This window comes from Chrysochloris asiatica, unplaced genomic scaffold, assembly GCF_000296735.1.
Source record: "Chrysochloris asiatica unplaced genomic scaffold, ChrAsi1.0 scaffold00118, whole genome shotgun sequence".
NCBI classification, from domain to species: domain Eukaryota; kingdom Metazoa; phylum Chordata; class Mammalia; order Afrosoricida; family Chrysochloridae; genus Chrysochloris; species Chrysochloris asiatica.
Genome location: NW_006408636.1, coordinates 8,915,539 through 8,936,032, shown reverse-complemented (window position 1 = coordinate 8,936,032; position 20,494 = coordinate 8,915,539). Strand labels below are relative to the sequence as shown.

General features: G+C 39.9%; 1 protein-coding gene across 1 annotated transcript in view; it reads right to left on the bottom strand.

The window, feature by feature from the left end:
* Positions 1-20,494, bottom strand: part of TAF1 (TAF1 RNA polymerase II, TATA box binding protein (TBP)-associated factor, 250kDa) — a 119,106-nt gene that overhangs the window by 82,937 nt on the left and 15,675 nt on the right. The window contains exons 15-18 of the mRNA XM_006868546.1: positions 16,733-16,933; positions 16,461-16,602; positions 15,454-15,584; positions 14,243-14,323 (exon numbers count right to left, since the gene is read on the bottom strand). Of these exons, the coding sequence (XP_006868608.1) occupies positions 14,243-14,323; positions 15,454-15,584; positions 16,461-16,602; positions 16,733-16,933 (555 nt within the window). The remainder of the gene's footprint in view (positions 1-14,242; positions 14,324-15,453; positions 15,585-16,460; positions 16,603-16,732; positions 16,934-20,494) is intronic.

Sequence of the window (20,494 nt, the reverse complement as noted above, 5' to 3'; positions counted from 1 at the left end):
GTAGTTACTCTAAATACCAACAGAGAGGGAAAGAGTCTTCAAATCAAGTTTCAATGCTATCCACTGTGTATAAAGGGTAGCTAGGAATGGGCAACTTAGACATTGGCTATCTAAAATGAGGGGTAATAAAGGCACGAAGTGACTGGTTTACAAGGTTTCAAGAGGGAGTTTAGATTAAGAGTATGGGGACAAAGAAAGAGTCCCCACTGAATAGCTGCCATCTTGTCTAGATGGATCTGGTGAAAAGAGATGGGGATACAATTTGTAAGATTCAATAGTGAATAACTGTTACCATAACTAATTGCGACTGTCACACCTGTAAAGGTAGAAGTTTTGTAACAAAAAAAGGGGAGTGGTCAATCTTACAGTCCAAAAATACAGGACCCTTGGACCATCAAGAGAACAACGCACAAGCAGAGTGCGGGACCTTATCCAGAGAAGCAGCGCCAGAGATGGGGGCATGGAGAGGGGGCGTGGCTGAGAACTCTAGATTCATGGACTAAGAGCTGGTGGCCAGGAGCAGACTTGCAGAATGTGCCCTTTGGAGATGTAAATTATTATATATGCTTGAGTGGTTTTTTAGGGGTGTGTGTGTGTGTTTTAAAAAACTAAAGTGGATACAGAGAATTACTGTTAACTTATGGTACATGGAGGGGATTACAATCAGTGTAATGAAGCAAGGTATATGATTTGTTGAACGTAAAACTGATGGTATGCCTTGTAAACTTTCACTCAATCCACAATAAAAACCTTAAAAAAAAAAAAAAATGGATAGCACAACCAGAAAGAAACTTGACAAAGACACAGAAGAACTAAACAACACAATCAGCCAACTGGACATAACAGATGTGTACAGAGCATTCAACCCAACTACAGCACAATACATATTCTTTTCCAGTGTATATGGAACATTCTCCAGAACAGACCATGTCTTAGGCCAAAAAACAAATCTCCATAAATTTACAAATATCAAAATACTACAAGGCATCTTCTCAGACCTCAATGTTATCAAATTAGAAATCAACAACAGGAAGACCAAGGTAATAAAGTCAAATACATGGAAACTGAATAACACCCTGCTTGAAAAGCGACTGGGTAGTAGAAGAAACAAATGAGAACGAAAAGACAGCATACCAAAATCTTTGGGACATGGCGAAAGCCGTGCTAAGAGGACAATTTATTGCAATAAATGCACACATCCAAATAGGAGAACCAAAATTAACACATTAACCCAGCATCTACAACAATTAGAAACAGACCAACAGAGGGAACCTACAGCCACCCAAGGGTGGCTGTATAGGTCCCAAAGGCTTTATTCTATTCGCGTCGTTATGGGCAACTTTTTTTCAATGTTTTATTGTGAATTATATGATAGTTTACATGGGAGAACATTAGTTTTACATTCATCCTATCGTATATCGTCGTTTCACTGCCGTGGTTACAATCCCCTCCATGCATCATCAACCAACCAAAAGGTATGCAATACTACAAGTCTGCCCCCTCCCTCCCCCCAAGTCGTCAGCACACAGCCCCTCTCTCCATCTCTGGGTCTAAAGTCCCCAGCTGCTCCATCTCTCCACATCATCGTCTCTGCCTCCATCTCTGTTTGGTTTCACTGCTTCTCTGGGTAGGGTCCCACTCTCCTTGATGGTCTCAGGGACCTCCGCTCCGAGATTGAAAAGTTAATCACTCCACTCCTTTTGCTACAAACGTCTACCTTTACATTTCCAACCCTCACAATCAGTCCTGATAACATTATTCACCATTGTATCACAAGATACAATGCATTTCATTTCATCAGCCCCGCCTAGACAGATTAGATACTACTCAGTGGAGATTCTACTTTCCTCCACGCCCTCTGCATCTAGGTTCCCTCTACGGGCAACTCTACTTTGAGGAGGTAGCTCTTCCCCAGTCATATTTCAAGTGCCTTCAAGTCCTCAAGCTGACATCTTTGCTCTTCAATATTTTAAAAAGGTCTTGTGCAGCAGATTTGCCAAATATGTCAGTTGATTTCTTGACTGGTGCTTCTATGAGTGTTGATGGCTGATCCAAGAAAAATTAAGTCCTTGACAACTTCAATCTTTTCTCCATTGATTAAGAATGTTGTTTATTGGTACAGCGATGAGAATTTTTGTTTTCTTTACATTGAGATACAATCCATACAGAAGGGTGTGCTCTTTGATCTTCAGCAGTATTTTAAGTCTTCTTCACTTTCAGCAAGCAAGGTTATATCACAGGCTGTTAATGAGTCTTCCTCTAATCCTGATGCCACGATTTTCTTCATATAACCCAGCTTCTCGGATTATTTGCTCAGCATACAGGTTGAATAAGTATGGTGAAAAATACAACCCTGTTGCACACCTTTCTTAATTTTAAACCATTCAGTGTTCCCATGCTCTGTTCGAACAATTGTCTATTGGTCCATGTGCAGATTGCTCATGAGCAAAATTCCACGTGTTCAGGAATACTCATACTTTGCAATGTTGTCCATAGCTTGTCATGATCCACACAATTGAAAGTCTTTGCGAAGTCAATAAAGCACAGGTAAACATCTTTCTGGTATTCTCTGCTTTCAGCCAAGATCCATCAGCCATCAGCAAAGATATCCTTCGTTCCACAGCCTCTTCTAAATCTGGCTTGAACCTCTGGAAGTTCTCTGTCGATGTACGCTTGCAGCCATTTTCGTATTACCTTTAGTAAAACTTTACTCGCATGGGATATCAAAGACATTGTCCAATGATTTCCGTATTCCGTTGGGTCACTTCTCATTGGAATGGGCACAAATATGGATCTCTTCCAATAACTTGGCCAGACAGTTGTCTTCCAAATTTCTTGGCATAGCTCAATGAGTTAGAGCATCCAGTGCCGTCTTACTTTCTTGAAAGATTTCAATTTTTATTCCATCAATTCCTGGTGCCTTGTTCTTTGCCAATTCCTGCAATGCACCTTCGACTTCTTCCTTAAGGATCATTGGCTCTTGATCATATGCTACCTCTTGAAACAGTTGAACATCAAGCATTTCCTTTTGGTACAGTGACTCTGTGTATTCCTTCCATCTTCTTTTGATGCTTTCTGCATCATTCAATAATTTGTCTAGAGAATCCTTCAATAATCAAAGTCAAGGCTTGAATTTTTTCTTCAATTCCCCCAGCTTGAGAAATGCTGAGCATCTTCTTCCCTTCTGGTTTTCTGACTCCAGATCTCTGCACATTTCATTGTAATGTTTAACTAAACTTCTCGAGCGGACGTTTGAAATTTTCTGATTCTTTCATCTTCTTTTGATGCTTTCAGCATCATTCAATAATTTGTCCAGAGAATCCTTCAATAATGAAAGTCAAGGCTTGATTTTTTTCTTCCATTCCCCCAGCTTGAGAAATGCTGAGTGTTTTCTTCCCTTCTGGTTTTCTGACTCCAAATCTTTGCACATTTCGTTGTAATGTTTGACTAGCCTTCTCGAGCTGACCTTTGAAATTTTCTGTTCAGCTCTTGTATCTCCTCATTTCTTGTATTTGCTTTAACATCTCTATGCTGGAGAGCAAGTTTCAGTATCTCTTTTGACATCCCTTTTGATCTTTTTCCCTCTTTATTGTCTTTTTTTTTAGTTCAGAAGATTAAACACTGTAGCGCAGTGGTCACGAATCGGGCTGCGAGCTGCAAGGTCAGCAGTTCAAAACTTATCAGCTGTTCCGCAGGATAAAGATGAGGCTTTCAGCCTTGGAAACCCTGTACAGGGTCACTATAAGTCGGAACCGACTTCATGGCACACCACCACCACCACAACAAGTAACAAAACTAAGGTCTTTGTTGTCTTCTTAATGACTTTTTGCTTTCTTCCTGAATGATGTTCTTGATGTCATCCCACAACTCTTTTGGTCTTCTGTCTTTATTGTTTAATATATCAAATCTGTTCTTCAGATGATCTCTAAATTCAGGTGGGAATTATTCAAGGTCATATTTTGGCTCTCGTGGACTTGTTTTCATTTTCTTCAGCTTCAGTCTGAATTTGCATATGAGCAATTGATAGTGTGTTCTGCAATCTGCCCCTGGCCTCGTTTTGGCTGATGTCTTCCACAGATGTAGTCAATTTGATATCTGTGTATACCATCTGGTGAGCACCATGTGTATAACCTTCTTTTATGCTGTCTAAAGAAGGTATTTTAAATGAAGAAATCATTGGTTTTGCAGAATTCTATCATGCCATCTCCAGCATCATTTCTATCACCAAGGCCATATTTTCCAACTACTCATTCTTCCTCTTTGTTTCCAACCTTTGAATTCCAAGCATTAGTAATGATCAATACATCTTGATTGCACGTCTGATCAATTTCAGATTGAAGTATATGGTAGAATTCTTCTATTTTATCCTTACTTGCTTTAGTAGTTGGTGTGTAAATTTAAATAATAGTGGTATTAACCAGTCTTCCCTGTTGTTGTTAAGTGCCGCTGAGTCAAACAGCGACCCTGTATAGGGTTTCCAAGGAGCCACTGGTGAGCTTGAACCTCCTACCTTGCAGTTCAAACAACTTAGCAGTCTGACACATTAGCCCACAGCGCCACACCAGGTCTCTGATCTACCCTGAGGGCGCATGGATATAAGTCTATCACAGACAGCATTGTACCTCAATGACTGATGTTGATACCTTCTTTTTGATGATGAATGAAACACCATTCCTCTTCAATTTGTCATTCCCAGCATAGTAAACCATGTAGTTATCAGATTCTAAATGGTCAATTCAGCTCACTAATGCCTAAGATATCTGATATCCATGTTTATGCATTCCATTTCATTTTTGACAATTTCCAATTTCCCTAGATTCATACGTCGTCGTACATTCCATGTTCCGATTATTAATGGATGTGTATAGCTGTTTCATTTTGAGTTGTGCCCCATCAACAAATGAAGGTCCCAAGGGCTTTACTCCATTCGCATTATCACAGGCAACTCTATACTTTGAGGAGGCAGCTCTTCCCCAGTCACATTTTGAGTGCCTTCAAGCAACCTGAGGGGCTAATTTTCCGGCATCATATCTGACAGTGTTTCTCTGCTACTCATAACGTTTTCAGTGACTAAATATTCGGAAGTAGTTAATCTCTCCTTCCTAGTCTGTCCTTGTCTTGAAGCTCATCTGAAACCTGTCCACCATGGGTGACCCTGCTGGTATTTAAAATACTCGTGGAATAGCTTCCAGAATCACAACTCACAAGCTACCACAGTATGACAAACTGAGAGATAAGCAGTGGAAAAAGGTTCCATATGACAGAAAAATCGATTCTACCACTGTCCTTGCCCTTGCCCCTAGTCCAAGTTAAGAGACAACTTCCCTAAACCACTATCCCCCTACCCCTTGCTTGTACAAAACAAATTTCTGATGTAAAATCAACAAGGCAAATCATCATAGGGTCCACTCAGAGTATGACAACCTCTCCCTAACTAGACACTATTAACTGAACGCCTGCCGCAAATTACTATAGATAGTCTTTGCATTGGAGTCTGCTTCTATTGTCAATCCTTTACTTGAATCTTCATGGACCCTATAGGTCAGGCCTCTGAAGGTCTATCCTCCCTCGGAGCCAATTTTGGTTAGTCTACCCCCATTTCTGGCTAGAATTAACAACAGCTGACTAAGGCTGCAGTGTGCTACACTCATAGCCAACAATCTACCTGGGGGGCACTCATTACAACAAGGCAATGAGTGGGGATCTGACCAGTGTGATAACTCCCCTGGTAACTGTTGCAAACTTCTACCAAAGGTCCCTGCAATGGAGACTAATCCGATACTCTGTGGTCTACCTAACACAGTGTACCCAATACCATATAAGCTCAGGCATCTAGAAAAATGACAAACCTCCCTGGATGTTGATCTGGGCCGATATACTCCCCCTTCTGGTGGGTGCTAAAGACTGCTGATTGAGGTTGCTGTGCTAGGAAGCAGGTATCTTGAGTGGAGGCTTCACCCACTGCCAACATACTATAGGACAGGCTCTGATAGCACTCATGGCTCAGTTTTCAGCCAAGCAGTACATAAATATTTAAAAGGGTGGACAATAACACTAGTGAGGTACGCACACAACAGAATCATCAACCACTATAACTCAAAGTAGCAGCATTTACCTAAAGACAAAATTAAGAAGGCTTGGGCAAGTTGGAGGAATGCAAACAACAAACACGAGGAAGAAGTGGAATATGTGATGTTACATTGAGGGGATTGCAATCACTGAGACGAAATGAAAACGATTTGTTGACTAGAAAGCTTGTGATCTGCCCTATGTAACACCCTTTGTGCTTTTTCATTCCTTTTATAACTACCCTTGTAAATGCGCTAACATTGGAGGACTTAAATACACAAAGCAAACACTGATACAGCTGAATAGAGAAAAAACATACAAACATACCATCAATAAGGAAACAGAGGACCTAAGTGACATTATAAGCCAGCTAGACTTAACAGACATGTATAGAATATTCTACCCAATAACAGCACAATATATATTCTAATTCCAGTGCATATGGATCACATTAATATGCAATGTACTAAGGAAATAAAAAGATTTTCCACATACTACTTTCTCATGGACCTCATTTTATTATCGTTAGGTGAATTTGAATCTGTTCTGACTCATAGTGACCCTATGTACAACAGAACGGAACACTGTCCAACCCTACGACATCCTCACAATTGTTACGCTTGAGCCCACTGCTGCCGACTGTGCCAATCCCTCTTGTTAGGGGTTCTTGGCTCATCTTCTGGCACTGTATCTGACAATATCCTAGTGCTATTCATAATGTTTTCACCCTTGGCACTATTATCTGACAAACCATTGCTATTCACAAGGTTTTCAGTGGCTAACAACTTAGAAGTAGTCCACCTCTCCTTCTTACTAGTCTGTCTTAGACTGGAAGCTTCGCTGAAACCTATCCACCATAAGTGAGACCCTGCTGGTATTTAAAATACTAGTGGCATAGCTTCTAGCATCACAGCAACATGCAAGCCACAGCAACATGCAAGCTTCTAGCATCACATGCAACATACAACAAACTAACAGAGAAGTGGTGGTCATTTTAGTGAGGAACAGACAAATAATCAAGTTCAATACTATGAGATCAATGCTATAATATGAATGCAAAGGATATTATGCCTACAGGAAGAAAGGTAAGATAATCATCCAACCTGAGCCCGGGGTTGGGAGTGAAGGTTGTTGTTGCTGTTTTTAGGTGGCTTCAAGTTGGTTACAACTCATAGCAATCCTATGCACAATAGAACCAAACACTGTACTGTTCTGTGCCAACCTCACAATTGTTTTCAAATTTGAGCACATTGTTGCTCCAGTATGTCAATTCATCTCGTTCAGGGTTTTCTTATTCATTGACCCTCCAACTTTACCAAGTGCAACATCATTCTCCAAGGACCCTTCTTGACAATACGTCCAAAATACGTCACTTCTAAGGAGCTGTACTTATTTTGGCTGTACTTCACCCAAGACAGATTTGTTTGTTCTTCTGACAGTCTTTGGTACTTTCAGGACGCTTCTCCAATTATCACAATTCAAATGCATTGATTCTTCTATGGTTTTCCTTATTCATTGCCTAACTTTCATATGCACAGGGAGACTGAAAATACCAGGGTTTGGGCCGGGTTCACCTTAGTCCTCAAAGTGACACTTGCTCTGTAACTCTGTTTACAGAGTTCTTTTACAGCAAATTCATATAATTTGATTTCTTGATTGCTGCTACCATAGGCCTTGATAGAGTGGACCCAAGTAAAAAGTAAATCCTTGCAACTTCGATCTTTCCTCTGCTTATCATGCTATGTATTGATCTAATTGGGAGGATTTTCCTTTTTTTTTACACTGAGGTGCAATACATACTGAAGCTAGTTGTAGGCTTTTGCTCTTGATTGGTGGTGGCTGTGTGCCGTGGAGTTGGTTCTGACTCAGTGACAATGTACAGGGTTTCCGAGGCTGTAAATCTTTATGGGAGCAGAATGCCTCATCTTTCTCCAGCTGAATATGAATAGCTGGTAGTTTCTAACTGCTGACCTTGCGGTTCGCAGCCTGATTCATAACCACTACACTACCAGAGCTCCTTGATCTTGATTAGTAAATAGGTATTTCAAGTCCTTTTCATTTTCAGCAAGCAAACTTGTTTAATCTGCATAGCAGAGATTGTTAATGAGTCTCCCTCCAATGCTGATGCCACATTCTTCTGCATATAATCCAGAATCACACAGCCTTTCTTTTACATTTTATTGTGAATTAAGTGAAGCTTTACAGAGCAGATCATCAGTTTTACATTCAACAAATCATATACCTTGCTGCATTACAATGACTGTAATCCCCTCCATATACTATCAGTTAATCAATACTATCAGTATTTACCTCTATTCACTTTAACTCTTGCATTCTTTCCTGTATCTCCAGCTACCTTTGTCTTTCCTCTGCCAACCTCCCTCTTGTTGTATATTGACTGCATGCCTCATCACCTATGTTAACAAGTGAATATCCTCTAGTCTGTGAATAATACCAGGGCTCCTTTCTTACTCTTCTAGTCAACTTTAAGTCTTCACTTTTGTCCCAGTCAGAGCAGAAGTCTAACTTCTCTATCCCAGAATTTTTTTTTTCTTAAATGTTTTATTGTGAATTATGTGATAGTTTACATGGAAGAACCTTTGAGGTTACATCAAACATTATAATGGCACACTGGGCTTAGATATAAGAGCCATCTCTAAGTCTCCCAAATTTCTCCTGACCAGCTGTGTCCCACATATTGAATTTAATCGGTCCTCTGTTAGTATGGAACACAAGGGGATGGACCTCAACTCCCAAAGTGGTTGGTGACATGCTTATTCTAAAATGTACCAGTCAGATGACATTTCACAAATGTAGTTTTTTCCAGTACTGCCATCACCCACCAATACAAGTTTGAACAGCACTTGGGGTTCTCCTTGGGCAGCCACTGTGATGGTTCTTCCAGAAGCACCTCCGGGCCGCAAATGACTCCCCAGACATTTTTTTGAGTGCCTTCCAAACTTAGGAGCTCATCTTTTGTCACTGTATCAGACAATGCTGTGCTGCCTGCCATCCATAAGGTTTTTAGTGGCTAACGTCTTAGCACTGATTCACCTCTCTCTTCCTAGTCTACCTTAGTCCAGAAGTTCCATTGAAACTGTCCACCATGGGTGACCATGCTGGTATTTAAAATACTGGTGGCATAGTTTCCAGCATCAAAGCAACACACAAGCTACCACAGTACAACAAACTAATAGACGAGTTGTTAAGTAACGTGGAGTCGGGTTCCGACTCATAGTGACCCTGCACAGGGTTTCCGAGGCTGTAAATCTTTACGGGAGCAGAACGCCTCAACTTTCTCCCAAGGAATCACTGGTAGTTTCAAACTGCTGACCTTGAGGTTGGCAGCCCAATTTGTAACCACTACGCTACCACAGACGAGTGGTGCAGGAGTAAAGGTAAGATTCAAAAAAGCTTCCAAAAGGACTGAACTTGTAGATTAAGGTTAGATGGTAGAGCAGTAGAGAAAAAATACTCAAGGAAGAGGGTGTAAAAGTTGCAAAAGACCTGGAAGGCAACAGAAAAAAATGACACAGAACTAAATATTTAGAATTTGAGAGCATAAGAGAGGTAGTAAGGTATATTCAAGGGCCAATCATGCAGAACATCATAAAGTGTTAAGGTCTTCTTCCTAAAAGAATGAGGAGCCTCCCATGTAAATTATCACATAATTCACAATAAAACATTTAAGAAAAAAAAAAAAGAATGAGGAACCAGAGAATGGTTTTAGATAAGAGAATGATATGATCAACATTTGTTCTGAAAGACTGTTCAACTTTTCAACAAATGTTTCTATATATGCAAAAACCTGTACCATGTACCCTATACAAAAACTAATTCAAAATGGATCATACATCCACCAAATATAAGACCTAAAACAATAAAACTTTTGTAATAAAACAGAATCTTTATGACTTGGGTTAGGCAAAAATGTCTTAGATATGACACTAAAACCACAGCAACAAAAAAAATCAATGAGTTGGTCTTCTATTCTTCCTAAGACACTCTTGTTATTTAGTGCTGTCTAGTTGGTTCTGACTTATAGCAACCCTGTATAGGGTTTCTGAGAAGCAGCTGGTGGGTTTGAACTGTTGACCTTAGTGGTTTGTAGTCCAGTGCTTATCCTAAAGTGCTATACCAAGAGTCTACAGGATACTCTTGTTGTTGTTAAGTGCCATCGAGTGGATTCCGACCCATAGTGACCCTGTATAGGGATTCCAAGGCGCAGCTGGTGAGCTTGAACTGCTGACCTTGCAGTTCAAATGGCTTTGCAGTCTGGCTCATTAACCCTCAGCTCCACACCAGGACTCCATATTCTTAGGACAATTAAAATAGTAAGTTTCAGAGTAGGAGAAAAGTGATTGCAAATCACATTATCTGAACAGGAAAAAACAAAAACACAGAAAAAAATAGCTTAAGAGATGTTGGGAAAAAACTTCCCTTAAATCATGATAGAGGAGAACATAAGCACTTAAGAAGGTAAAAGAATTCCAAATAGGATAGATTCCAAAAGAAAATTGTCAAGACACATCATAATCAAACTATTCAAAATTAAAGACTAAGACACCTGAATGTAGTCAGGAAAAACGAAAAGTTACCTACAAAGGCAAACCAATAAGACTTAGTTCTTATTTGCAGCAGAAACTATGCAGGCAAGAAGGCAATGGAAAGACATAATACAAAACTATGAAAGAAAAAGGTTGCCAACTAAGAATCACACCCAGCAAAACAGTCCCTCAAATATGATGGAGAAATTAGAACATCTCCAGATAAACAGAAATTAAAGAAATTTATAATAACCAGCCCAACTTTACATAAAACATTAAAGGGAGTTGTAGATCAACATGTGGCAACACCACACAAAATTCAATCTAGATGTAGAAGTATCCAAAGTAAAACAAACCTACAAGACTGAAAATAGGGAACCAGAGATATCAATTTATAATGAAGATAGCTACAAAGAAAAAGGAGGAAAGACTAGTTACAGAACTTCCAAATGGCGAGTAAGTCAAGTAGATTTCAACATAAAACAGACTACTTTAAACTGGGGAAGAAATGAATAGTTACAGGCAACCTCAAAATAATTTTATGTTCATATCACAAGTTAAGGTTTCCATAATAAAAGAAAGTATCTTTGATGACTCTCAGAGGTGAGAGGGAGAGTACTTCACTGACTTACCACATGGTAACTCTGGTGACATGGCCGGTAATATTCAGCGAAGAGGGAAGCTGACAGAAGAATGATGAAGACAGGTGAAGACACAGGGAGGAAGGCAATAGAGGTAAATACTGCTCTGGTAGCGTAATGGTTACGAAGTGGGCTGCGAACCTTAAGGCCAGCAGTTCAAAACTACCAGCTGTTCTACGGGAGAAAGATGAGGCTTTCTGCTCCCGTAAAGATTTACAGCCGTGGAAACCCTGTACAGAGTTGCTATGGGTCGGAACCGATTCGACGGCACATAACAAGTGTTATATACACAATCCAGCAACAGTGTTCTATAGATACGCACAAAGACAGAGATACACAGGTTAAACAGGAATAGGATAGAGAGAGAGAGTATACCTACAAATATATAAAAGTTTGATAGAGGAATACATGCAAATGTATATGTATGAATGTGGTGGCACTTGGGGGGGGGGGAGGAATAATAAAAACTTAGGTATTAGCAAACCTCTTGAGCTGCTGGGCCTGGGGGCTGAGGAGGGCTCAGGACCATAGTCCATGGTCAACTGGCATAACATAGTTCCCAAAGACAGGTATAGTGATAGATCTTAAAAGCTCAGAGCATCCATCTAAGGTACAACTACTGGTCTCTAAATGTATGCAGAAAAGAGTGATGAAAATTGAATATGCTTAAAATCAATTAATCCAATGGATTAATGAACTCATTAACATCAGTCTCCATGACCCTGAGACCCAAAGAACTAGATGGTGCCTGGCTACCACTTTCAACTACTCTGAAAGGGATCACATTAGAAGGTCTGTGATAGAGTAGGAGAAAATGTGGAACAAAACTCAACCAGGCTTACTAGTCAGAAAGAGGCTGAAGCAACACATGGCTATGATCTTTATCCACTCTTCGGATCTGGAACAAAACTCACCCTCGTGGCTCAATTTTTAGCCAAGTTGTAGGGAGGTATATAGGGGCGAGAACAACACTAGTTGTTGCTCACCATGGAATGGTCAACCATTCAAAATCAAGCAACATTAACCTAAAGACAAAGTTCAGAAGGGTTGGGAAGGAGGATGGAATGGAAGAATCACAGGGAGGAAGAAATTGGATAACTGCTGCTACATGCAGGGGTTGCAATCATTGAGACACAATAAAGTGTATAATTCGTTGAATCAAAAACTTATGATCTACTCTGTAAACCTTCACTCAAGATTCACAACAGTTTAATCTTTACAGAAGCAGATCGCCAGGTCTTTCTTCTGTGGCACTGATGAATGGATTTGCATCACCAACTGTTAGATTAATAGGCAAGCATAAACCATTCAGGCCAACCAGGGACCATTCCAAAAACCAAACCAAACCCACTGCCATTGAATCAATTATGACTCAGCGACCACGTAGGACAGAGCAGAATTGCTCCGTAGGGTTTCTTTATGGAAGCAGACAGCCTCATCTTTCTCCTAAAGAGTAACTGGTGTGTTGGAACCACTAACCTTTCAGTTAGCAGTCCAATGCTTAACCCACTACGCGTCGCTAGGGTTCATTCAGGGACCATTTGTTGTTGTTAAGTGCAGCCAAGTCAATTCCTACTAATAGTGACTCCCCCCACTGCCTATTGGGTTTCCAAGGTAAGTTCGAACTACCAACCTTGTGGTTCAAACCGACCTTGAGGTCTAGTGCTTATCCTATAGCACCACACCAGGACTCCTCAGGGATCACTAGGGAAGTGCAAATTAAAACTACAATGAAAAGCCAATACATACCTAGTACCAATGTTGTTGTTATGTGCCGCATAGCGACCCTGTACAGGGTTTCCAAGGCTGTAAATCTTTATGGGAGCAGAAATCCTCCTCTTTCTCCTGCGGAACAGCTGGTAGTTTCAAATTGCTGACCGTGAGGTTAACAGCCTGATTCGTAACCATTACGCTACCAGAGCTCCTTTATGGCCAACATTAAAAATGATGGTGAGTATGTAGGAGCTCTGGTAGCGTAGTGGTTACGAATCGGGCTGCGAACCTTAAGGTCAGCAGTTCAAAACTACCAGCCGCTCCGCGGGAGAAAGATGAGGCTTTCTACTCCCGTAAGGATTTACACCCTCAGAAACCCTGTACAGGGTCGCTATGGGTCGGAACCGACTCGACGGCACTTAACAACAACAACAACAATGTAGAGCATATATGTGAAATGATAAGGCCACTTTTCACAAGTTTGGCAGTTTCTTAAAAAGTTAAATTATGATAGATGGATCATACGATCCATTCATTCCACTCTTTGGTATTTGCCTAAGAAAAAAAGGAAATATATATCCATGGACTGTCAAAAGAACAAACAGATCTGTCTTGGAAAAAGTACAGCCAGATGCTCTTTAGAAGCAAGGATGACAAGACCTCATCTCTCGTACCTTAGACATAATGTCAGGAAGGACCATTCTCTGGAGAAGGGCATCATAGTTAGAAAAGTGGAGAGTCAGTGAAAAAGAGGAAGCCCCACCCCCCAACAAGATGGACTGACACAGTAGCAGTAACAATGTGCTCAAACATAAAAACAATTGTGAGGAAGGAGCAGGACCAGGAAATGTTTCATTCTGTTGAATTATGAGTTAGAACCTAACAAGATACTTTGAGGGGAAGGGGAAGTAATGGATATTGTCATTATCTTGTTATGAGGGCTTCACAGATAAAGTACATATATCACAAAACCAAATTGTACACTTTAAATACACATAGTTTATTTTATGTTAATCATCTCAATACATCTGGTTAAAAAAAGGATAAACGGGACATGCTATTAAAAAATGAGTGTAATATACATGATTGTATATTCCTGCATGTATTTGTGTACATCAAAAAAAGAAGAGGGAATAAGGCAAATACTGTTAATCAATGGTGCATGGAAAGGATTGTAATCATTGCAATGACACAAAATATGATTGGTAGAGTGCAAAACTGATGTTCTGTCAATAAAAGCTTTAAAAAAAAAAGAGCATAAATAAGTCTTACCTCATCATCAATCTTCATCTGAAAATCTTCCTCATTTTCTTCTTCTGGGGCAAAAAAGGACTTCTCACCATAGCCAGCATCCTGGAAAGGACAAATTCATCCATAAATTAATCAACTGATAAACACAATGCACTAGTTTTACTGAATACCAAGTACAAAATATCAAAGCATATTTTGCATAGAGAATGAATCTGTAAAGTCATCACTGCATCACTTTTCTATATTCTTAAGGCAATTAGAAGATACTAGCTGATTGATAAGGAGCTCTGGTAGCATAATGGGTTAAGCTTTGGGCTGCTAACCACAAGGTCAGCAGTCTGAATCCACCAGCCTTTCCACAAGAGAAAAGATGAGGCTTTCTGCTCCTGTAAAGATTTACAGCCTCGGAAACCCTAAACAGGGTAGCTATGAGTCGAAACTGACTTGATAGATAGCGGCCCCTTGTAGAGTTTCCAAGGAGCAGCTGGTGAGCTTGAACCACCAACCTTGCAGTTTACATGGCTTTGCAGTCTGACGCATTAACCCCACAGCGCCACACCAGGGCCCCATTAGGAAGCCAAAAAAAAATACCTAATAACTTATATTGAATAAGTACCGAGGTGTCCCACTCCAACCAGATCATTCCTACTTTGGCTTGGTAAGGATATTGTGCTTCTCTAAACCACACCTCTAGCACCAGCATCATCATATCTCTATCCACTTAGGAGGACATAAAAAACTGACAAGGACTGCTTACATGCCTGTCTTACAAAGAAATGAAATTCTCACCCAAATGGATGAGAAAGCATTTTCATAGTAAACCACGCTTTTTGTTTTTAAGTGCTGTTGAGTCAGTTTCAACTTTAGCCACCCTGTATAGTGTTTTCCAAGGAGCAGCCGGTGAGTTTGAACTACTGACTATGTGGTTCACAGTACAGTGCTAATTCTACAGCACCACACCAGCAATACCCCATTAAGCTTCCCACTGATATTTTATTACATTGTCATTTTCCCCAGAACTGATGTACAGAGAGTACCTCACAGTTTGAAATTTTTAATAATTGTTAATAATCTAGTAGTCATCACCTCTTAAGTCTGAGAGTCAAGTTTTCTCCCCCTTCTCATGGGCATGAAACCCACAAGCTACTCTTTGGAAACCCCATATGGGGTCTTTATAAGTTGGAACTGACTCGACGGAAATTAAACAATAACAAAAAGTGGAAGCTGTTTACCTTCAGTCGCTGTTCTGCAGCTATCATGCTATAATAAGCACAGCACTGCTCTGGAGACACCATAGCTCTTATCTCCTCTTCAGTTGGTAAACGAAAATCAGACTTCAAAACCCACCAGTTTGAGTCCATCCCTGGACAAGACAGAGAGAAGAAAAAAGAAATGGCTCTAAATTCCAAAGTTCTTAACATTCATTGATAGCAAAAGGGTTAACAAACCAAGACTGAACTAGGCAGTGCCCTAAAAGGGAACAGGACTTGCCACATTTACCATGACTAGCCAAGAAAGACCCTACTTTGGAATTCAGTATTAGGAAAAACTTAGCTTACCATGAAAAACAAACAAACAAACAAACAAAAAACCAGCACATTATATAGCACTTCCTTTCTCACAAGCACATTGAATTTCCTAACAAAAAAAAGGGGAGTGATTAATCTTACAGTCCAGAAACAGAAGACCCTAGGACCATCAAGAGAGGACCACACAAATAGAATGTGGGACCTTATCCAGAGAAGCAGCAATACCAGAGATGGAGGTAGAGATGGGGGCATGGAGGACTCTAGATTCATCAACTAAGAAGAGAAGGAGTAAGAACTGGTGGCCAGGAGCAGACCTGCAGAATGTGCCCTTTGGAGATGTAATTTATTATATATGCCTGAGTGGGTTTTTTTGTGTGTTTTTTTTTTAAAAAAAGCTAAAGTGGATAAAGAGAAATACTTTTAACTGATGGTATATGGAGGGGATTATAATCAATGTAATGAAACAAGTTATATGAATTGTTGAATGTGAAACTGATGATGTGCCCTGTAAACTTTCACTCAATCCACAATAAAAATCTTAAAAAAAAAAAGAACCTCTATAATTAGAAGACTCGACAATTCCTCCTTTCAGTTTTCAATGGTTGCCAATTTCTATTTCTATGTTGTTAACTGATTGCTTACTCTTTACTGACAGCCATTTTTTTTCTTGAAGAGTTGGAAAGGACAAATAATTAGACAAAACTGAAGACCTGTGCGTTTGAAGTCAGCGCAGAGCTTTAGCCTCTTCCGGATACTACTTTCAGAATGGGATGGAAAAGCTTTTTTTATATCTTCCATTCGAATCCGCCGAGGTCTATCTTTACTCTTCCAGAAGAGACGATAAATAAATACCTGCCCAACAAACCAAATGTATTTAATTTGGCAAAACAAAGGATAAAAGCCCATACCAGCATCTCTTCTTCTGCTAATCCCCAAATCCACATACATTTTATGTACACACTCATTACCCCTTCATTCTTACCTGTAGGAAGTCTCGAATATGTGTGTTGGCTCTTTTGGAGTTGGGTCCAGGTACTTCAAACAAAGGGCACTGTTGGCCAACCACAAAAATATCCACTAATTCCCGAATATAGTAACCCTGTCTTGTCCGAATGATCAGGAAATCTGTTTCTGGCATCTTATGGAGATAAATTGGGGCACGAAAAAGGTTGTTCTCAAATGCCTAACAATAAAAACACACACAAAAAAATTATATTCAAAGAAGCACTAGTCGAGTTTTGGGAAGGTTCTAGGGCAAGATGGTGGAGTAGACAGATGCACTGAGCAAACCCTGTGCAATAAGGACATGAGAGACCAAATGAAACAAATACACATGGTGGTCCTGGAACCCTGAGCTTCAGCGGGCAGGGCAGAGGTGAAATGAGTGACAACTGGAAGAGGATGCTGAATAGAACAGCAAAAAAAGAAAAATGGGCAAGCTGTTGGCTGGCCTGGAGCAGCAGGGCCATCTTGAGTTCTGTGGAAGGCTGAAAATATAGTGGCCTGGATACATAGGACAAAACTAAAGGTTGGCAGTAAGGGAGGAGGGAAGGTTCGGTCTTCCTTGTTTTCCGCGTCTTCCTAGTATTTGGGGACACGGCCAATGCCCATCTTTGCCAGTCTAGCAGCTAGTTGCACTTCCCCATGCACAGTCTCTGCCCTGCCTAGGGTCAAGTGCCTGGCATACCACCTCCACATCCGCAAGCATGTGAACCCACCAAAACTACGCTACACAAAAAGTAAACAGAACTGTATTCACACTTCCAGGCTCTACCACATCCACTAGGAGACAAGCAGTGAGTGCCTGAGAGTACATCAACATACACCATCAACTAAACATAAATACAACACCACCACAATACCTTGGAGACAATTTCAGCTTACACAAAGAAACAAGAAAGATGGCCTCAAACATGTGACCAACATACAGTCAGAAAATAGGAACACTAGAATTGGTATCAGAAGTACTTGAGAAAAAATTTAAAAGACTACTAATTAAGCAACTATAGAGGATTGAGAGAATTATTGAGAAAACTACAGATGAAATTAAGGAAAACAGTAGAAGAATTCAGGTACACACTACAAGAACAAATTGACAAAATAAATGAAAAAATACGAAACCATATAAAATCATCGATTAGAAATTCAGAAGATATGATCCTCTACTAGTGAAACAATAAAAAAAAAAAAGAATAAAAAAGTCAATGAAAACCTAAGATTCATGTGAAACACCATCAAGTAGAGTAACTTTTATGTGACTGGAATTCCAGAACAGGAAGAGACAAAAAAAAACACAAAAAAACAAAACACATATACACACAAACAAAACTTAAAGAGAAAATTATGGAATATTTGTTGGAAGAAAACACATCATGTAAGATGTGAAGATATGCAATCAAGAAGCTGAACGAACTCCAAACAGTATGTTGTTGTTAAGTGCTGCTGAGTTGGTTCCGACTCATAGCAACCCTTTATAGGATTTCCGAGGAGCGGCTAGTGGGTTTGAACTGACAACCACTGGTAGTCCAGTGGTCATCCTATAGCGTCACACCAGTCGGTCGTGATGTGCCATGGAGTCAGCTCCAACTCATAGCGACCCTGTGCAGGGTTTCCAAGTTTTCCAAGGCTATAAATCTTTACGGGAGCAGAAAGCCTCATTTTCCTCCCGCAGAACAGCTGGTAATTTCTAACTGCTGATCTTAAAGTTTGCAACCCAATTCGTAACCACTATACTACCAGAGCTACTTGTCACACCAGTATAGACCCCTTAATAAAATCACAAAGACACATCAATAAACCAAGGAAAGAATCCTGAGATCATCTAAGGAAAAACAAAAGTTACCTACAAAGGAGAACTAATAAGACTATGCAGGCAAGAAGACAATGGGATGACATATATAAAATTCTGAAAAAAAAAAAAAAGGCCAAACAAGAATCATACCCAGCAAAATTGTCCATCAAATACAATGGCAAAATTAGGACATTTCCAAATAAACAGAAACTAATAGAATTTGTAAAACCCAGACAAATCTTACAAAAATTACTAAAGGGAACTCTTTGGATAGAGAACCTACAACAACAGGCAATACTTGAGATTAATATACATGACAGTATCACCCAGAACTCAACCCAGATATAGAGCTATTAGAAATAAAACAAGACTGAAAATAGGGAGCCAGTGATACCAGCTTGCAACAAAAATAAAGCCAAAAAAAAAAAAAAAGGAGTAATGTAGTATAAGAACCTCCAAATGAAGAGAAAATCAAGTAGATTTCAAGAAAAAATATAAACTTAACTGTAAACCCTAAAATTAGACTTAGCCTTACTCTTAGACCAAGTGCTTCACTCACTCCTAGACCTAGCCCAACCCTTACCCCTACCACTATCCCTAGTCCTAACCACAACCCTAACACTAAACAAAGACCTAGGCCTATCCTAAACCTAGCCATAGTCCTAACCAAATCCCCACAAAAAGAAGCCCTAGGAAATTCATTCTCTGAAGAGAAAGGAAAATCGAGTTGTTCTATTCTCCATCCTCATATGACCTCTGTAGTAATATAATTAGCAAGTGAAATAGAAAACAGGGTTATACAATTCCTACCTAAAAATCAGAAATGAGAAACCAGAAGATTTGAAATGAAACAACACTAGTTCTGGACACTCAATGTATGCCCATTAGACAAGTTATTTAACATCTCTGGTCTTAATTTTTTCATCTATAAAATGGGGCTACTGAAAATCACAGGATTGTTATGAGGGTTATATGTGAAAATCACTTTATAAACTAACAAGTACTAAACTGTTGACATTTTAAGTTGCCATCAAGTTGGCTCATGGTGACCAGAACAAGAATTGTCTGGCCCTCTACTAAACAAGATGCCTTTTGCTAGTGGACAAACAATAGTTGAGGTCACATTTGTTGAATACATTAGTGAACTAATAAAGAAAAAAAAAAGCAATGAGGTAGGAAATGTGCTAGAAAGGACAGAAACATTTGAGTTAGTTTCGCTAGCAGCCCTATGGAGTCCTGGTGTGGCACTGCATGATAAGCACTGGACTGCAAGGTCAGTTTACACTGTAAGGTTGGTTGATTCAAATCCATCAATCAGTCCTCAGAAACCCTACACAGGGTCACTATGAGTCGGAACTGACCCGATGGCATTGAACAAGTAAGTAGCAGCAATATGGGGATCAACAAGAAGGCTCTGAACAGTAATAGCTGTTAAGTGCCACTGAGTTGGTCTGACTCATAGTGACACTGTATACAGTTTCCAAGGAATGGCTGGTGGGTTTGAACCACTGACCTTCCGGTTAGCAGTCCAGTGCTTATCCTACAGTGTCACACCAGGACTCTGAACAGAAGAATGGGCAGAAAAAGGGAGGATCTTCGATATATGGGTACAGGAAATAAGTTCTAAATGTAAAACAACTAAGGAGAGTGAGTGTAAAGATGATGCTTAAAATCTTGTGGGAAACAGACTAGAGATGTAAGACCTAAACAAAACCAGTTGCCATCAAATTGATTCTAACTCACGAAGACCACATGTTTTCAGAGTAGAACTTAACTCCACAGGTTTTGCAAAGCCAAGCAGACTGCCAGACCTTTCTTTAGTGGTGCCTCTGGGTGGGTTCAAACCACCACAACATTACAGTTGGTAGCTCAGTACTTAACTGTTTGTGCCACACCCAAACAACAGGCTTTGCAGATATTTTAGAAAAATAAGCAATACTGATAGTGGCATAA